Here is a 15066-nt window from a genome sequence, read left to right on the forward strand (position 1 = left end):
GTGGAGAGCGATCCTCCCACTCGGGGGCTTAGCTGCAGTCTCGTACTCGCCTAAGTTTTAAAAATCCTACCGAGTGAAGAGCAATCCTCTCACTCGGAGGCTTAGCTGTAGCCCAGTGCTCGCCTAAGTTTGAAAAATCCTACTGAGTGGAGAGCGATCCTCCCACTCGGGGGCTTAGCTGCAGCCCAGTGCTCGCCTAAGTTTGAAAAATCCCACCAAGTGGAGAGCGATCCTCCCACTCGGGGGCTTAGCTGCAGTCTCGTACTCGCCTAAGTTTGAAATATCTCACCAAGTGAAGAGCAATCCTTGCACTCGGGAGGCTTAGCCGCAGTCTTGTACTTGCCTAAGTTTTAAAAACCTTACCCAACCGGTCGACTGGAATGTCAAGACCATTGCTGAGTGCCTTGCCGATGAGCTGATCAATGCTACTCAAAGGTTGCTCGATCAGGCAACTGGCCGTCCTTCTCCGGAAGCTGAATGCCTTGCTGATGAGCTGATCAATGCTACTCAAGGATCACCCAACCGGTCGACTGGAACGTCAAGACCATTGCTGAGTGCCTTGCTGATGAGCTGATCAATGCTACTCAAAGGTTGCTCGATCAGGCGACTGGCCGCCCTTCTCCAGAAGCTGAGTACCTCGCTGATGAGCTGATCAATGCTACTTAAGGATCACCCAGCCGGTCGACTGGAACGTCAAGACCATTGCTGAGTACCTTGCTGATGAGCTGATCAATGCCACTCAAGGATCACCCAACCGGTCGACTGGCTGTCCTTCTCCAGAAGCTGAGTACCTTGCTGGTGAGCTGATCAATGCTACTCAAAGGTTGCTTGATCAGGCGACTGGCCATCCTCCTACAGAAGCAGCATTAAGCAAACGGACAATAATTCGATAGAAAGGCGAATTTCATTCGAAGACAGACGCAGTGTGTGAGGTGACAAATCCAAAGTTTCTTAACCGTAGAATAAAGTGCTTGAGCATCAGGCTCGAAGGAGTTTTAACGGTTACAAATTCACTCGGCATGCCGAGGCGAATAAAAGTGATAAGCATAGTGTTTTTCTTTTGATTACTTGGCGGGAGAAGGACTGGTCGGATCGCAGAAGCTGTCGAGGTCGATGCTATCGGCGATGCGAGTGGCTGCCTCGAGGAAAGTGTCCATGAAATCCTAGAAGGATTGCTTCTTTGTGTTCGCCACTTTGAGAGCTGCCAACTTTTCCTCTTTAGCTTCCTTGCAGTGCACTCGGACCAGAGACAAAGCGACAACAGCACCACAGCGGGCAGAGGATTTCTTCCACTCTTGCACTCGACTTGGAATCTGGTATAGCCGAGCCATCAAGGACTCGAGGTCTTGCGATAGTTCCTCCCGAGGCCAGAGCTCAGCATCCACTCGGGTCATCACCGCCTTCAGCCGAGCCAGATAGTCAACTGCGTCATTCAAGCGCGATTCCAGTCGGAGCAAGTTCATCGCAGCTTCATCCTTCATGGGGTAGTTGATAGGGTCGAGACCTGTCTCGACCCGTCCAGTTTCGGCCTCGAAGTCCTGAAAGAGTTCTTTTTCATCACAACAAACAATGAGTCGACAGTATTACAAATCTCAGTCGACGACAGTTACTTAACGGGACAGACGTACCTTCAAGCTTCAGGACAAGCTTTGCCGCGAGTTGCTCTAAATGAGACTCTAGCTTGCCAGTCTTGGTCCTGAGGCCTTCGACTTCAGCGGTCAAGTTCTCCTTGTCCTTCTGCAGTTGCTCAACTTCACGGTTAGCGTCCGAGACAGCCGTCTTCAACGTTGCATTCTCATCCTCCAACTTGCCGAATGAAGCCAGCTTCTCGTCTGCAAGCTTCGTCTTCTCGCGCGCTTCCTTTTGAGCAGCTGCAAGGTCCAGATCCTTCTGCTCCAAAGCTTCCTTCATCCTCTCTAAAGAAACAACACTCTTCAGACGAGACTAGAGTTGGCGATTTTCACTACGCACATCTGCTTATGCGAATTCACTCGGTTCAAAGAGACTGAAAGAAAAGCTAGTGCCAAGTGTAAAGCTACAAAGCAGACAAAAGGTCGAGTGGTTACCTCCCATGATGGCTGTTTCTTCTTGAGCTTTCTTCAGATTCTTCTTTGCAAGTTCGAGATAAAGTTGCACGCTGATATGCTTCTTCTTTAATTCGGTGAGCCGAGCTCCAAGATCACAAGACCTCCGCAGACAGGAAGATAGAAATATCAGTCGACACATACAAACAACAGCGAAAGAGAAGGTTTACTCTAAGACTACTGCCGAATAAAATATTCAACAGTAGTCTCGGGGACTACACCCAGTGGGTGCACTCAGCATGCCCCCACTGGATCAGATCAATATTCAGTAAAAAAAAGAGGGCAGAGGCAGAATGACCAACACTCATCAGACCTCAGTCGATTGCCAGCAGCCGACCGTGGTCTCAGGGACTACACCCAGTGGGTGCACTGGATGCGCCCCCACTGATTCGGAAAGTGCAAAATCAGAGATTTCTTGGGTTCTAAATGAAGGAACACCTAGTGGGTGATCAGATATAAAGCAACGTTCAAAAGTTCAGTCGGAAGTTTACTAACCTGAACATTGGTCTGAAGGGCAGTGCTGGCATTGTAGGCTATCTGACTAGCCTCATGCATCACTTTCACCTATTCCATGACAAGGTTCGCCTGGCGAAGAGCTTCCCTAGCAGCACTCGGCGAGTCATCTGGAGTTTGATATGTAGCAAACAGAGATGGCTCCAGAGGGGCTGAAGTAGCTGTCGGGTCAGATGAGTGGAGTTGTACCGGTGCAGCAGGTGTCTGCATAGTCGACCCCGACGGACGATCAGTCGTCAACGGGTTAGCGAATGTGACGTTGGTCCGGACCATCGCTTCAGGCGCCGGTGTCAATTGAGGGACCTGGACTTCAAGCTTCCTCTTGCTTGAGCTTCCACTCTTCTTCTTCCTCTCCTGTAGAGGCACTTCTTCTTCTTCGTCATCAGGAAGCACAATGATATCTTGTGGAGCTACATAAGAAGAGAAATGTCAAGTTTTCAGTCAATTGGCCATTCACTCGACTAAACACAACTTGGCCGAATGAACTTACCAGCTCGAGAGGTGACCTCTTCGTCTCCTAGTGCCTTGTCGACGTCCATGTCGGTGGCAGCAGAGGTAGGGCTGCAAAGACGCAAGGATGGGTTGGTCAGATCAAGAGATTTTTCAGTCGACTTACGGGAACATGAACAAGATACCCACCCTGAGGCAACGGGGACATCCATCTTGATGCGCGGCAGTGTCTTCCGAGCCTTGGAGGGAGCAACTCTAGGCTGCTTGGCCACCTTCTCAGTTGGCTCCGGGGTCGACGTTCGAGTGTGCTTCTGGATATTGGCACTCGGAACCACACCTTTCCCACGCCCACCGGCCGGGTCATGCTGCTGTTTGGATCGGCATTCAGAGCGCGGTGGCGAGTCGACCTCCTCCTCCTCGTCCGATTCCTCGCTCTCCTCCTCCTCCTCGTCATCTTCCTGAGAATCCCACTCGTTACTATCTTCCGCACTGTCCTCCCCTTCCTGGGCCTGCTCCAAAGCCTGCTCGCCATTGGGCATCGAATGCATCTCAGTGAACACCTGCAGAACAAAGTTGGTCAAACATGAGTCGGTCAATCTCAAGTACAGTCGGAACATGAATGGGAAACAGTCGGAGTGAAAGGCATACCTTGTCGGGAGGGTTGTCGCTTCTGAAGTGGACGACTCGCCTGGATCCTATGGGATTGACCTGATTGCCTGTAATGCTTCTCAGCCACGAAGCTACTGTTGCAGATGGTACTTCCTCCGGATGAACCTGCGCGGTGTCGTCCGGTCCGGAATACAACCACATCGGATGATCACGGGCCTGGAGAGGCTGGATACGTCGACTAAGGAACACCTCCAGCAGATCCAGACCCGTGACACCGTCATTGATAAGCTGGACCACCCTATCTACCAGCATCCTCGTCTCCATGGTCTCGCCAGTCGTAACTTTGAGTGGGGCAGGAGTCTGGACTCGGTCAAACGAGAAGTGGGGAGGGTCGGTCGACTGACCTGGGGCCGCGGCATCCTGGCAATAGAACCAAGTCGATTGCCAACCCCTAACGGAATCAGGAAGAGTCATAGCAGGAAAGGCACTCCCCTTCCTCTTTTGGATACCTAAACCCCCACACATCTGGATGACATGGGTTTTAGAATCACTCGACTTTGCCTTCTTCACCGATTGAGAACGAATAGTGAAGATGTGCTTGAAAAGGCCCCAGTGTGGTCGACAACCCAAGAAGTTCTCGCACATCGACACGAAAGAAGCTAAATACGTGATGGTGTTTGGGGAGAAGTGGTGGAGCTGAGCACCAAAAAATTTCAGAAACCCCTGGAAGAAAGGGTGCGGGGAAGCGAGAAGCCGCGGTCGACATGGGTGGCGAGCAGAACACACTCACCCGGCTGAGGCTGAGGACTCATCTCCCCCTCCGGTAGCCTTGCCGCTCCCTTGGCGATTAACCCTGGCTCCGCCAACTTGTCCAGATCCACCTGCTGGATCAAAGACCGGATCCAATCACCCTGGATCCAGCCCGGCGGCAGCCTCGCGCGTGATGACGACCCGCGCTGCTGCTTCCTGCCCTTCGCCACTCCCTTCGTCTTCTTCGCGCGCTCTAGCGTCGCCGTCTTGTCCTTCACCATGGCGACGGGGCAGCGGTGTCTGAGTGGGAGAGTAAGGTGTGGCGGAGAGACAGAGAAAAAAGAAGGAAGAGAAGAGATGCACAGTACCGGCGCCTCGGTCCAGCCACCTTATAAGAGGTTATTTCCGAGTGACTGGCGCGTGGGGCCAGGTGATCCCGTCAAATCCCGCAACAGTCGCGCGCAGCGTACGTGGCGAAAAAGGCAACGCGAGAATCGAGGAATCATTGTTTATACGTTCCGCCTGCTTCGGCATTCCCAGTCTGGCGCGCTTCCCTGAAATTTCGTATCCCGCAGAATCCGGGATACACTGCAGGCAATCGCATCCAGGATCCCACGCTCCAACGCAACACTCGGCATATGAGATCAACAGTTCACTCGACTGTCCACTGAATGGATCAAGGCGACTGAGTCGACACCAAACATCGACGCGGGCACTCAAACGTACGGAAAGCGCTCGCGAGATCCTTAGGCTCAGGTCAAGCTTAATTTCAGTCCGTTTCGCACTCACACCTTAATCCATTCGGGGGCTACTGATGAGGGTACAGACCTGGGGTAGGGTCATAGGCCTGACCTATATGTCCTACCCAAGATCACTACCCCAGAAGATAAGAAGACCCAAAATCCACTCGGCGATGTAATCACTCGACCATCATTCCCCACTATCACTCGACCATGTGGGGAATGACTCGACCATATTGTAGACCAGGAATCGGAAGAGCGCACAACGGCCGGGCATTCATTCCTTAGTCTTCATGAGCATTAAGAGCATTCAAGGCTGCCGTTACCAGTAACTCCCTTACTTTATGTACATTAAGCCCCTTGTAATGGAGGGGAGCCGGGGTCCTGGCACACTCTATATAAGCCACCCCCTCCTCTGGCACAAGGGTTCGCACACTCTGTAATTCTACACACATAATCCAATCGACCGCCTCCGGGCACCGAGACGTAGGGCTATTACTTCATTCGAGAAGGGCCTGAACTCGTAAACATTGCGTGTACATCTTTGCCATAGCTAAGATCTTGCCTCTCCATACCTACCCCCCTTTCTACTGTCAGACTTAGAACCACGACAGTGCCCAACTTTTTTTGTCAGCTTCGCAATTCGGGTACAACAACTTCTTGTGATCCTCTAACATGCGCCTGCAACTTCTTCCTCTCCAAATCACTTGCGCAGTTTCTCTTTGCATCGGCAATGTCACGACCTAGATCATCAGCGGGCTCATCTGATACCTCTTCTTCAGCTTCTTCCCGCATTGCTGGCTCAACTTCTTCCCCCATTGTTGTATCATCGTATTCAGGGAACCCATGGCCAGGATAGATGTCGTCGTCCTCTTCTTCTTCATTGTCTTCCATCATAACCCCTCTTCCTCCGTGCTTGGTCCAAACATTATAGTGGGGCATGAAACCGAACTCAAATAGGTGGACGTGAATGGTTCTTGAAATTGAGTAATTGTGACCATTCTTACAGCCAGCACATGGACAAGGCATAAAACCATCCGCCCGCTTGTTTGCCTCAGCGGCAAGCAGAAAAGTATGCACGCCATTAATGAACTCGGGAGAGCATCGGTCATCATACATGCATTGTCGGCTCATCTTCATTACACAACACCGAATAGACCAAATTAATACAAGTTCATACATAAAGTTCATATACAACACTTAATTAAATGCAACATACAAATAACTCTCTAGCTAAAAAATTTAAATGCAACAACAAATGCGATCAAGATCACAACTAAGATAATAATTGATCCAACAGCATAATGATACCAAGCCACACTATCAATGACATATTTTCTAATCTTTCTAATCTTCAACTGCATTTTCTCCATCTTGATCTTGTGATCATCGATGACATCGGCAACATGCAACTCCAATTCCATCTTCTCCCCCTCAATTCTTTTCAGTTTTTCTTTCAAATACTCATTTTCTCCTTCAACTAAATTTAACCTCTCGACAATAGGCTCGGTTAGAATTTCCGGTTCACATACCTCCTAAATAAAAATATCTATGTCAACTTGATGGACATAATTTGTCATAAACACGAAATGCAACAACTAGTTTTAAAAGAGAATATACCACATCCGAATCATAACAAGGACGAGGGCCGATGGGGGCGGATATCAAAACCATGGCACTATGTATAACAAACAACGTACGGGTAAGATAATTATACGAGTAACTATATATCCAAATCACACAAACATCAATTTGTTAATGTAAAACATTCATGAACAAGAGCCACACCACAAGGTGGTGCCGGCAGCGGGACGGTGCGGGCGATCGACGGTGGTTACGATGGAGATTTAGAAGGCACTAAGTAAACCACACCTACAAATGCAAACTAAGTGTTATTTTTGACCTTAAATTGCATATAAATCAAATACTAGCACATATAATTCCTTCCAAATTACTAAACTCACAAATTAATCACTATACAAAGCATTGCAAGAGCTAATCTAGCAATGAGAGATGAAAGGACAAAGTTGCTAACCTTTGTGATCATTTGAATGGATGGGGGCCTTCAAATCTTGACAATTTTTGGGCAAAATTTGTGATGAGCTCGAGGAAGAGAGGGGAAGAACAGAAGAAGTGAGGGGAAAGGAGAAGAACAGAGCGAGCTCGGGTGGATGAAGGGTTTATGTATGACGACCTTTAGTACCGGTTGGTGCCACGAACCGGTACTAAAGGTGCTGGAGGGCCCAGACTGACAACATCCTGCCACCACTCTCTTTAGTACCGGTTCGTGGCACGAACCGGTGCTAAAGGTTCGCCACAAACCGGTACTAATGAGAGCGGCCGGCTAGCCGTTGGAACCGGCACTAATGGACACATTACTGCCGGCTCAGAATCAAACCGGCACTATTGTGTCTCAGATTTGACCCTTTTTCTACTAGTGGTCTTACAACAATTAATATATATGCAATTCCTCACTTCTCTTTGATACTTTTAACATTTCAGATACGATATAGTGCTCGGTGTAGGTTCGGCGCTTCTATACCTGCACCAAGAGACGGAGCAACGCGTGGTGCACAGGGACATCAAGCCTAGCAACATCATGCTAGACGCCTCCTTCATCGCCAAACTCGGTGACTTTGGGCTCGCGAGGCTCATCAATGATGGCCGGAAATCGCACACTACCGGTATAGCCGGCACGATGGGGTACATCGATCCTGAGAGCTTGTTGGCCGGCAGGGCGAGCGTCGAGTCGGATGTGTACAGCTTTTGAATTGTCCTCCTCGAGGTTGCCTCTGGGCAGCGGCCAGCTCTAGTCCAGGAAGACGGTGACGTCGTCCACCTGGTGCAGTGGGTGTGGGACTTGTACGGCAAAGGATCAATTCTAGATGCCGCCGACGAGCGACTTAAGGGGGAGTTTGACAGCACGGAGATGGAGCGTGTTATGGTCGTGGGGCTCTGGTGCGCGCACCCTGACCGTGCGATGCGGCCATCCATCAGGCAAGCGTTGAACGTGCTGCGGTCCGAAGCGCCATTACCAAGCCTCCCGGATAGGATGCCGGTAGCGACCTATGGGCCACCGACTAATCATTCGAGTTCCGGAACTTTGGCGCTGAGCAGCGTCAGTGGCCGGTGATGGTGTTCCCACCAGAACAATAGTTAAATTCTCCAGTTAATAGAATCTTAGTTCCTTGTGTTGGTTACCAATCGTCCACGATCAGGAGACAAGTATGCATGAATAAAATGTTGCCACCGTTCAGCATCTACAGAGCAAACACCATGTATATTGCCGGATCATCTTTGTTTGGAAAGAAACTCTTCCTCTTCCTTCTCAGTTTCTTGCACCTGGCTTGATGTCCCTATGCACCACTTCTTCCTCTTCCTATCTGTTTCTTGCTTCCTCATGAAACCTTATCTGTTGATGATTCTTTTGGTTCTGCGGTGCCCAGCGGCTTCGTGGAGGCCGGCTCGACTCATTTGGCGCGAGACAAAGTCTGACTAGATGAGACAACTGCATCGCCGATCTGGGCCTGTAAGATCATTTCAGAAATTTCCAAGTACTAATAAAATCACTTTGGACGTTTAATGTATGCTTGGACTGAACCAAGCTCGGACAAAATTTGAGCTACTTCAGAAATCAAAAAAATGCATGCATCTGCAGTTCTGCACCAATTGACGATGATGGCATGGCTACTTTTTCATTCGATTCAGATGAGAATGAAATTCAATCAGTTTTGTGTGCAAGTATGATTTAAGCATGATTGCGGTTGAGTTTCTTTTTTTAGAACGAAGGCTCAAGTCGAGCCCGGCTTTGAATTAATGAAGCCATCAATCGGTCAGGATTACAGCACCATCAACTTACAGAGTCGAAACAAAGAAACAACTGAAAGGGTACAGAGTTCTGTGCAAGCAGCTAATAGGCTTCCTACCATCTACAAGCAAAGATGAAGAATCTAAAGAACAAGAACAACTTGAAGACGATGAAGCCCCCCCACCGAGTGCAATCCACCCCGCCGAGACACCAGCATGCTTTGAGGAGACCCAACTAGCTGGTCAAAGTAACGCTGACAGCTCCATGGGCTACGGCCGAATCGGAGACAACCTCCTACATCTCTGAAAGGGGCTCCCTATCCCCTTGCCTGGCACGAGGTGTCGATCCGTCGGACGATGCAAACGCTCTCCCAAGAGCAAAGGTGTACAACCGACGCCATTGCCACCCAGAAAGCCATACCAGAGCACCACCAACACGCGTCGCCAAGCTCCACAAAGGGAAACATGGCATTGGGAAGGAACCTACACGCAAGGAGAAGCAAAATGCACAGTGGGGCTGCTGATGACAGAGCAACAATGGAGGGAAGCCACATGACCGAACTTGGAGACGGCGCCATGACCGCAGAAAGGCGAACAAGGAACCACCAAGACACCACCAACTCCAACCATGTCGCCGCCGAACGTCCACCAACCAGACCGAACTCACCACCACCCCATGCTCACTGAAGGCGCCACCTCCATGAAGGTGACGTCACCGCGAGCGTAGCTGCCGCCCAATCCAGAGGGATTTGGGTTTTCACCCCGGTACACGAGCAGGGGAGAGGCAAAGGGAGAAAGGGATAACCTTGACGGCGCCTACAAGTAGGAGATGGCGCCCTCAGGCATCGCTGTCGTCGTGGCCGGCAGAGCCAACCTTGAATTTCTCTAGGCCCCACGTCTCCCCCACCCCGACCACAGACGCGGCGCCGGCGACCTAGGGCGGCCGGAGACCAGATCTGACGGGGGCCGAAAGGGTTGGGGGCAGAGGCGTCAGATCCGGGGCGGACGCCCCCGCGGCCACCACGCCCCACAGCCACCAACCGCCGCCGCCTTGCCACCCGCGCGGCCAAGGGGGACGGCCAGCACCAGCAACAGCCGCTAGCTGAGGTCGACGTCGCTTCACCACCCGAGGCCGCCGCCCCAGCTCCAAAGCCCCCCGTGCGAGACAGGGCGGACAGATCCTCGCCACCACCCTCACCGGCGGACGCGCGACATTCCGGCGACCCCCTCCGGTGGTGGCGAGGGAGAGGGGTGGTCGGCGGCGGGCTAGGGTTAGCGCCGCTCGAGTCGCCCCTGCGGGAGCGACACGGGGGCCAAGGGGGAAAGGGCCTCCACGGACTGAAGGAGGCGTGCTTCGCTTGAGTTGTTGTTGCCTTCGTGTGGGAGGGAGCTCTATTAATTGGAGTTGAGTCTTCTTTGTCAGGCTTACAGTTTGCTTGATCGAGAATTTGAGACATGCAGCTCCAAGTCATTTCATCTCTGGCGCGCGCTAAATCTTAGGACGCAGAACTTGCGTATATATATGGGATGGTTGTGCTGCTGCATTGGCATGGCCGGCCATCATGTGCACCCGGAGGCTGCCCGCCTGCCCGTCGATGTGCCGCTGCCGTATGCCGGAGAAGACGCTGGGCAGTGGGCGCCGGCTCTTCGGTCTGTCAAACTTGCTGAAGTCCAAGTTACCTTGACTCTGCCTACCTAGTCTAAAATTTCTGAGGACACAGGTCGACTATTCATCAACTGAAAGATCGCCTTCTACTTTTTCTTTTTAGAAAAGGAGGATGACCCCAGGCCTCTGCATCTGGGCGATGCATACGGCCACTTTATTAATTATTCTCACAAGACCTTACAGAGAAATACAACAGCAAGACTAAAGCCACCGTCTAAGCAACAACTGTCGCTACGCCTATCCAAATGATGAAGGGGCGCTGATAGTCTGGGCCTAATACCAAACAGACATCGCAGCCAAACTTAAACATCTAAGACCTGAGGTTCCAACCAAGACGCCTGCCTGGTATGGGGCAGCTACCAGTCCGGCGCACTTCTCAACCAGGACGCCTGCCGGGTATGAGGCCGCCGCAGCCACCTGCCACGAGTCCATTTTTAGAGCTGTACTGTTGCATCTACCATGCCAGATCTCTCTGCCATCGACGTCACCACGACGCCAGACAGCGTCGTCCTCCTGCGCGAGTCCATCCTCCCACATCGAACTCCGAATCTGCACTGCGCCATGCCGTCAAGATCCGTCGCCATCAATGTATGGATGAAACACTGATCCACTGCGTCAAGATCGCCTTCTACTTCTAGCTGGAAAAAAATCGGTATAAATTTGTGGCTACAAGCCTACAAGACCCGCCTAGAAGACCAACTTCATCATCGCCGTGCCATCTCGTTCTAGCACGAGAGATCCAATATGCATCACTTCTTCCTCTTCCTCTTCCTCCTCGTTTTCTTGCTTCCCCATGAAACCAGCTACTCCACGGCCATAGCTTCCGGCGGCGGCGACTTGTGCAGCCGGCGGTGCGGCGGTACCACCGTCCCATATCCTTTCGGATTCTCCCCCGGCTGCCCCATCGTCCTGTCGTGCGACGCCAGCATCTCCACGCCGATCCTCCCATACATAGGAGACAACGGCACCATGTACCGCGTCATAGCCTTCAACTCAACCACCTCCACCGTTGTCGTCGGCCTTCTGCCGTCGTGCAGCCGCAGCGTCCCCGAGGCCAGGAGGGTGCTCTCCGGGGGCAACTACGGCGTGTCGTCTCGCACCGGTCTTTTCCTCCGCGGCGGCTGCAGCGGGATCAACGCGTCGGCGGCCGCCGGATGCAGCGTGCCCATGGGCGTCATGTCCAGGCTGCTCCGCACGGCGCAGTGCGTCGGCCTCGGCAACGACACCTCGCCCGCCGCTGTGGCGTGCGTCGCTTCCCGTCCGGCAAACTCCACCGCGGCGGTGCATGACCAGTTTCTTCTGTGGGAGAAGGTCGAGAAGCAAAAGTGCGACGACGTGTTAACCTCCACGGTGTTGGTGCTCACGGTGGAGGGGACGGCTACGCTGGAGTTCGGCGAGGCCGAGCTCGGCTGGTGGCTCAACGGGACGTGCGCCGACGGCGTGGAGCGTTGCGCGGCGAACGCGACGTGCACCGACGTACAAACGCCTGGCGGGGAGTTGGGGCACCGGTGCGAGTGCGCGGCGGGGATGGAGGGCGACGGCTTCTCGGCCGGCGACGGATGCTACCTCGGTGAGTCTTGAGAGCTTAAAAAAATTCGATATGCAGGCCATACGATCTCGTGTTCTGTTGCTGGGTGGGACCAGGTGCCGCTGTGCACCATGTCAGCTGCACTCACAAGTCGTGCCTGAGGTCGATCATGCGCGACATAATCCAATCACCTAGCAGTTCACACTTGGCAAACAAAAAAATGTGTGACATAATCCAATCACCTAGCAGTTCACACTTGGCAAACAAAAAAATGTGTGACATAATCCAATCACCTAGCAGTTCACACTTGGCCAAAAAATAAATACACGAAACAATTAAGATCGTCAAGAAAAATATGAGTTTAAGATTCTGGAAGAAGATAAATGAAGGGTCAATTCTCAAGATTCTAAAAGAATCGGCCAAAAGAGCTGTCCCCAATCTCCTACTCCCTTTGTCTCATAAGAGCATCGCCAACGGGAATAGTCAGTTTTTGCGCGTCCTCTGCAAAAAATTGCGCGTGCGCGCCGCTCTAGCAGACGCGATATATTTGTGGTCTTCTCCTTCGATACTCATAGATAGGCATACATAGATAAATAAAAACGATACATAGATAGTTTTAGCATCGATAGTTCTTAGCATAGATAGATAAAAAAAAGATAGTTCAACTACTCGTCGTTGTCCTCCTCCTCCTCCGACTCGGTGTCCTCCTCCGACGACGATGTCGTAATGAAGGCGTCAAGATACCGATAATTGTTGAAGTCCCAGGTCGACGCTTCTCCTAGCTCCATGTTGAAGAACGCGGCGGCCTTTCGCGTACGCCTGTCCTTGCGATAGGCGATGTCAGAATAAATCTGAGGCAATTCGTCGATCATCCGAGGACCAAACAATTACACGAGGCATTGACACCGAGATTTGTTAACGAGGTTCGTTGATATGGCTACATTTTCGGGGGCTGACTATAGGCGCTCCTCCCCATAACGGCGCAAAAAAGCTTAGCCCGCTAAAGAGTTACTTACATCTAAGCGATGATGCTAGCCGTCTCATCTAGTTTTGATTTGCGCTCATCCCTGAATGAATCTCCATATGAGACATCAAGATGCCGCCTCGAATATCTGAAGCGACTAAGATTTTTTTTTTTTTTGGAACGAAGACGCTAGACGCGTCCGACTTTAAATTAATAAAGCCACTTAGGCAGGGCGACTAAGAATTAGTAAAACCATTCCTCGAAACAAGCTTGCAGTAGCAGAAAAACTACACTACATCTCAGAGACTTAACTTTGACGACTGTTATTGTTTGTTGTTCCCATTTTTCTATGGAGAAGGTGCATCCCTGCGTGGTGTCTCAAGCTCGAAGCGACGAAGACTACCCCTGCTCGTCAGCTTGTGTGGTGGGTTCCTGCTTTCTCTCGGCATCTTTTCCCTCTTCCTCATACACCGGCGGAGAAGGCGTAATACCATGACGAAGACAACCAAACAGATGCCGAAAAAGGCAATGACACACTTCCATGATGAACTTGTGGAGGCTGAGCTGGAGCAAGGAGTCAGTGACCCCCGGCCATTTTCCTACCAGGAGCTCACGGTCGCCACCGACAACTTCTCCGAAGATAGGGCACTCGGGAGAGGAGGCTTTGGGTCTGTGTATCGAGGGTTTCTGGGCGACATGAACCGCGAAGTGGCTGTCAAGAGGGTGTCTGAGACCTCTCGGCAGGGCTGGAAGGAGTTCATCTCGGAGGTACGAATCATTAGTCGGCTTAGGCACCGGAACCTTGTGCGACTCATTGGCTGGTGCCATGGTGGCGAAGAGCTCCTCCTCGTCTACGACCTGATGCACAATGGCAGCCTCGACACTCATCTCTACAGACCAGACTGTGTGCTGACATGGCCGGTTAGGTATATTTACTTTTAACCATTTGAAAAATAAATTGGTTTGGCACTTCTTTACTTAATTAACTGGAGTAGTATTTTTAGGTATGAAATAGTGCTCGGCCTAGGTTTGGCGCTTCTGTACCTGCACCAAGATACGGAGCAGCGCGTGGTGCACAGGGACATCAAGCCAAGCAACATCATGTTGGACGCGTTTTTTACTGCTAAGCTAGGCGATTTCGGCCTTGCAAGGCTCATCAACGACGGCCGGGGATCGCACACAACCGGCATAGCCGGCACGATGGGGTATATAGATCCGGAGACCGTATTGGCCGGTAGGGCGAGCGTCGAGTCAGACATGTATAGCTTTGGAGTCGTCCTCTTGGAAGTCGCTTGTGGGCGACGACCAACTTTGATCCAAGAAGACGGTGATATCGTCCACCTGGTCCAATGGGTGTGGGGCTTGTACGGCAGAGGATCAGTCCTCAACGCCGCCGATGAGCGGCTTAGGGGGGAGTTCGATGGCGAGCAGATGGAGCGTGTGATGGTCTTGGGGCTCTGGTGTGGGCACCCTGACCGTGGCATGCGGCCATCCATCAGGCAAGCAGTGAGCATGCTGCGTTCTGAAGCGCCATTGCCGAGCCTACCGGTGAGGATGCCGGTGGCGACGTATGGGCCACCGACTGATCCTTTGAGTTCCGGAACTTTGATGCTAAGCAGAGTCAGTGGCCGGTGATGGCGTCCCCACCGGAACACTAGCTAAATTCTCCAGTTATTGCCGGGGTCTCAGTTCCTTATGTCGGTTATAAGCCATGCAGTAGCAGGAAGAGACAGACATACAGAAACAAAATGTTGCCTCGATTGAGTATCTATGTTGTTGTGCCGGCTATGGTGGTGATGGTGCTAAGCAGAGTCAGTGGCCGGTGATGGTGATCCCACTGGAACACCGGTTAAATTCTTTGGTTCTTGCAGTATCTTAGTTCCTTACAAGACATACCCACACGGCGGCACGCCGCGCCTGTTGATACGTTATATGAGAAGGACTTCGGTACAACC

At 51.7% G+C, this 15066-nt stretch overlaps 1 protein-coding gene and 1 pseudogene across 1 annotated transcript; both read left to right on the forward strand.

Annotated features, from left to right (window-relative positions):
- LOC119309113 overlaps positions 1 to 8401 on the forward strand; it is a 72610-nt pseudogene extending 64209 nt beyond the window's left edge.
- A 2923-nt stretch (positions 8402 to 11324) lies between these two features.
- LOC119307431 (L-type lectin-domain containing receptor kinase IX.1-like) lies at positions 11325 to 14889 on the forward strand. The gene is made up of 3 exons (XM_037583507.1): positions 11325 to 12189; positions 13470 to 14037; positions 14116 to 14889. The coding sequence occupies exons 1-3, from the start codon at positions 11364 to 11366 to the stop codon at positions 14744 to 14746; spliced, it is 2025 nt and encodes a 674-aa protein (XP_037439404.1). The 5' UTR covers positions 11325 to 11363; the 3' UTR covers positions 14747 to 14889.
- The last annotated feature ends 177 nt before the right edge of the window (positions 14890 to 15066 follow it).

This window comes from Triticum dicoccoides, chromosome 5B (assembly GCF_002162155.2).
Source record: "Triticum dicoccoides isolate Atlit2015 ecotype Zavitan chromosome 5B, WEW_v2.0, whole genome shotgun sequence".
NCBI lineage: Eukaryota > Viridiplantae > Streptophyta > Magnoliopsida > Poales > Poaceae > Triticum > Triticum dicoccoides.

Bases quoted from the DNA above. Each gene is read 5' to 3' on its own strand.
- LOC119307431 (XM_037583507.1), top strand. From the start codon at position 11,364: ATGCATCACTTCTTCCTCTTCCTCTTCCTCCTCGTTTTCTTGCTTCCC. The intron at 12,190-13,469 runs GTGAGTCTTGAG...TCTATGGAGAAG, and splicing joins CGGCGACGGATGCTACCTCG to GTGCATCCCTGCGTGGTGTC. The intron at 14,038-14,115 runs GTATATTTACTT...TAGTATTTTTAG, and splicing joins GTGCTGACATGGCCGGTTAG to GTATGAAATAGTGCTCGGCC.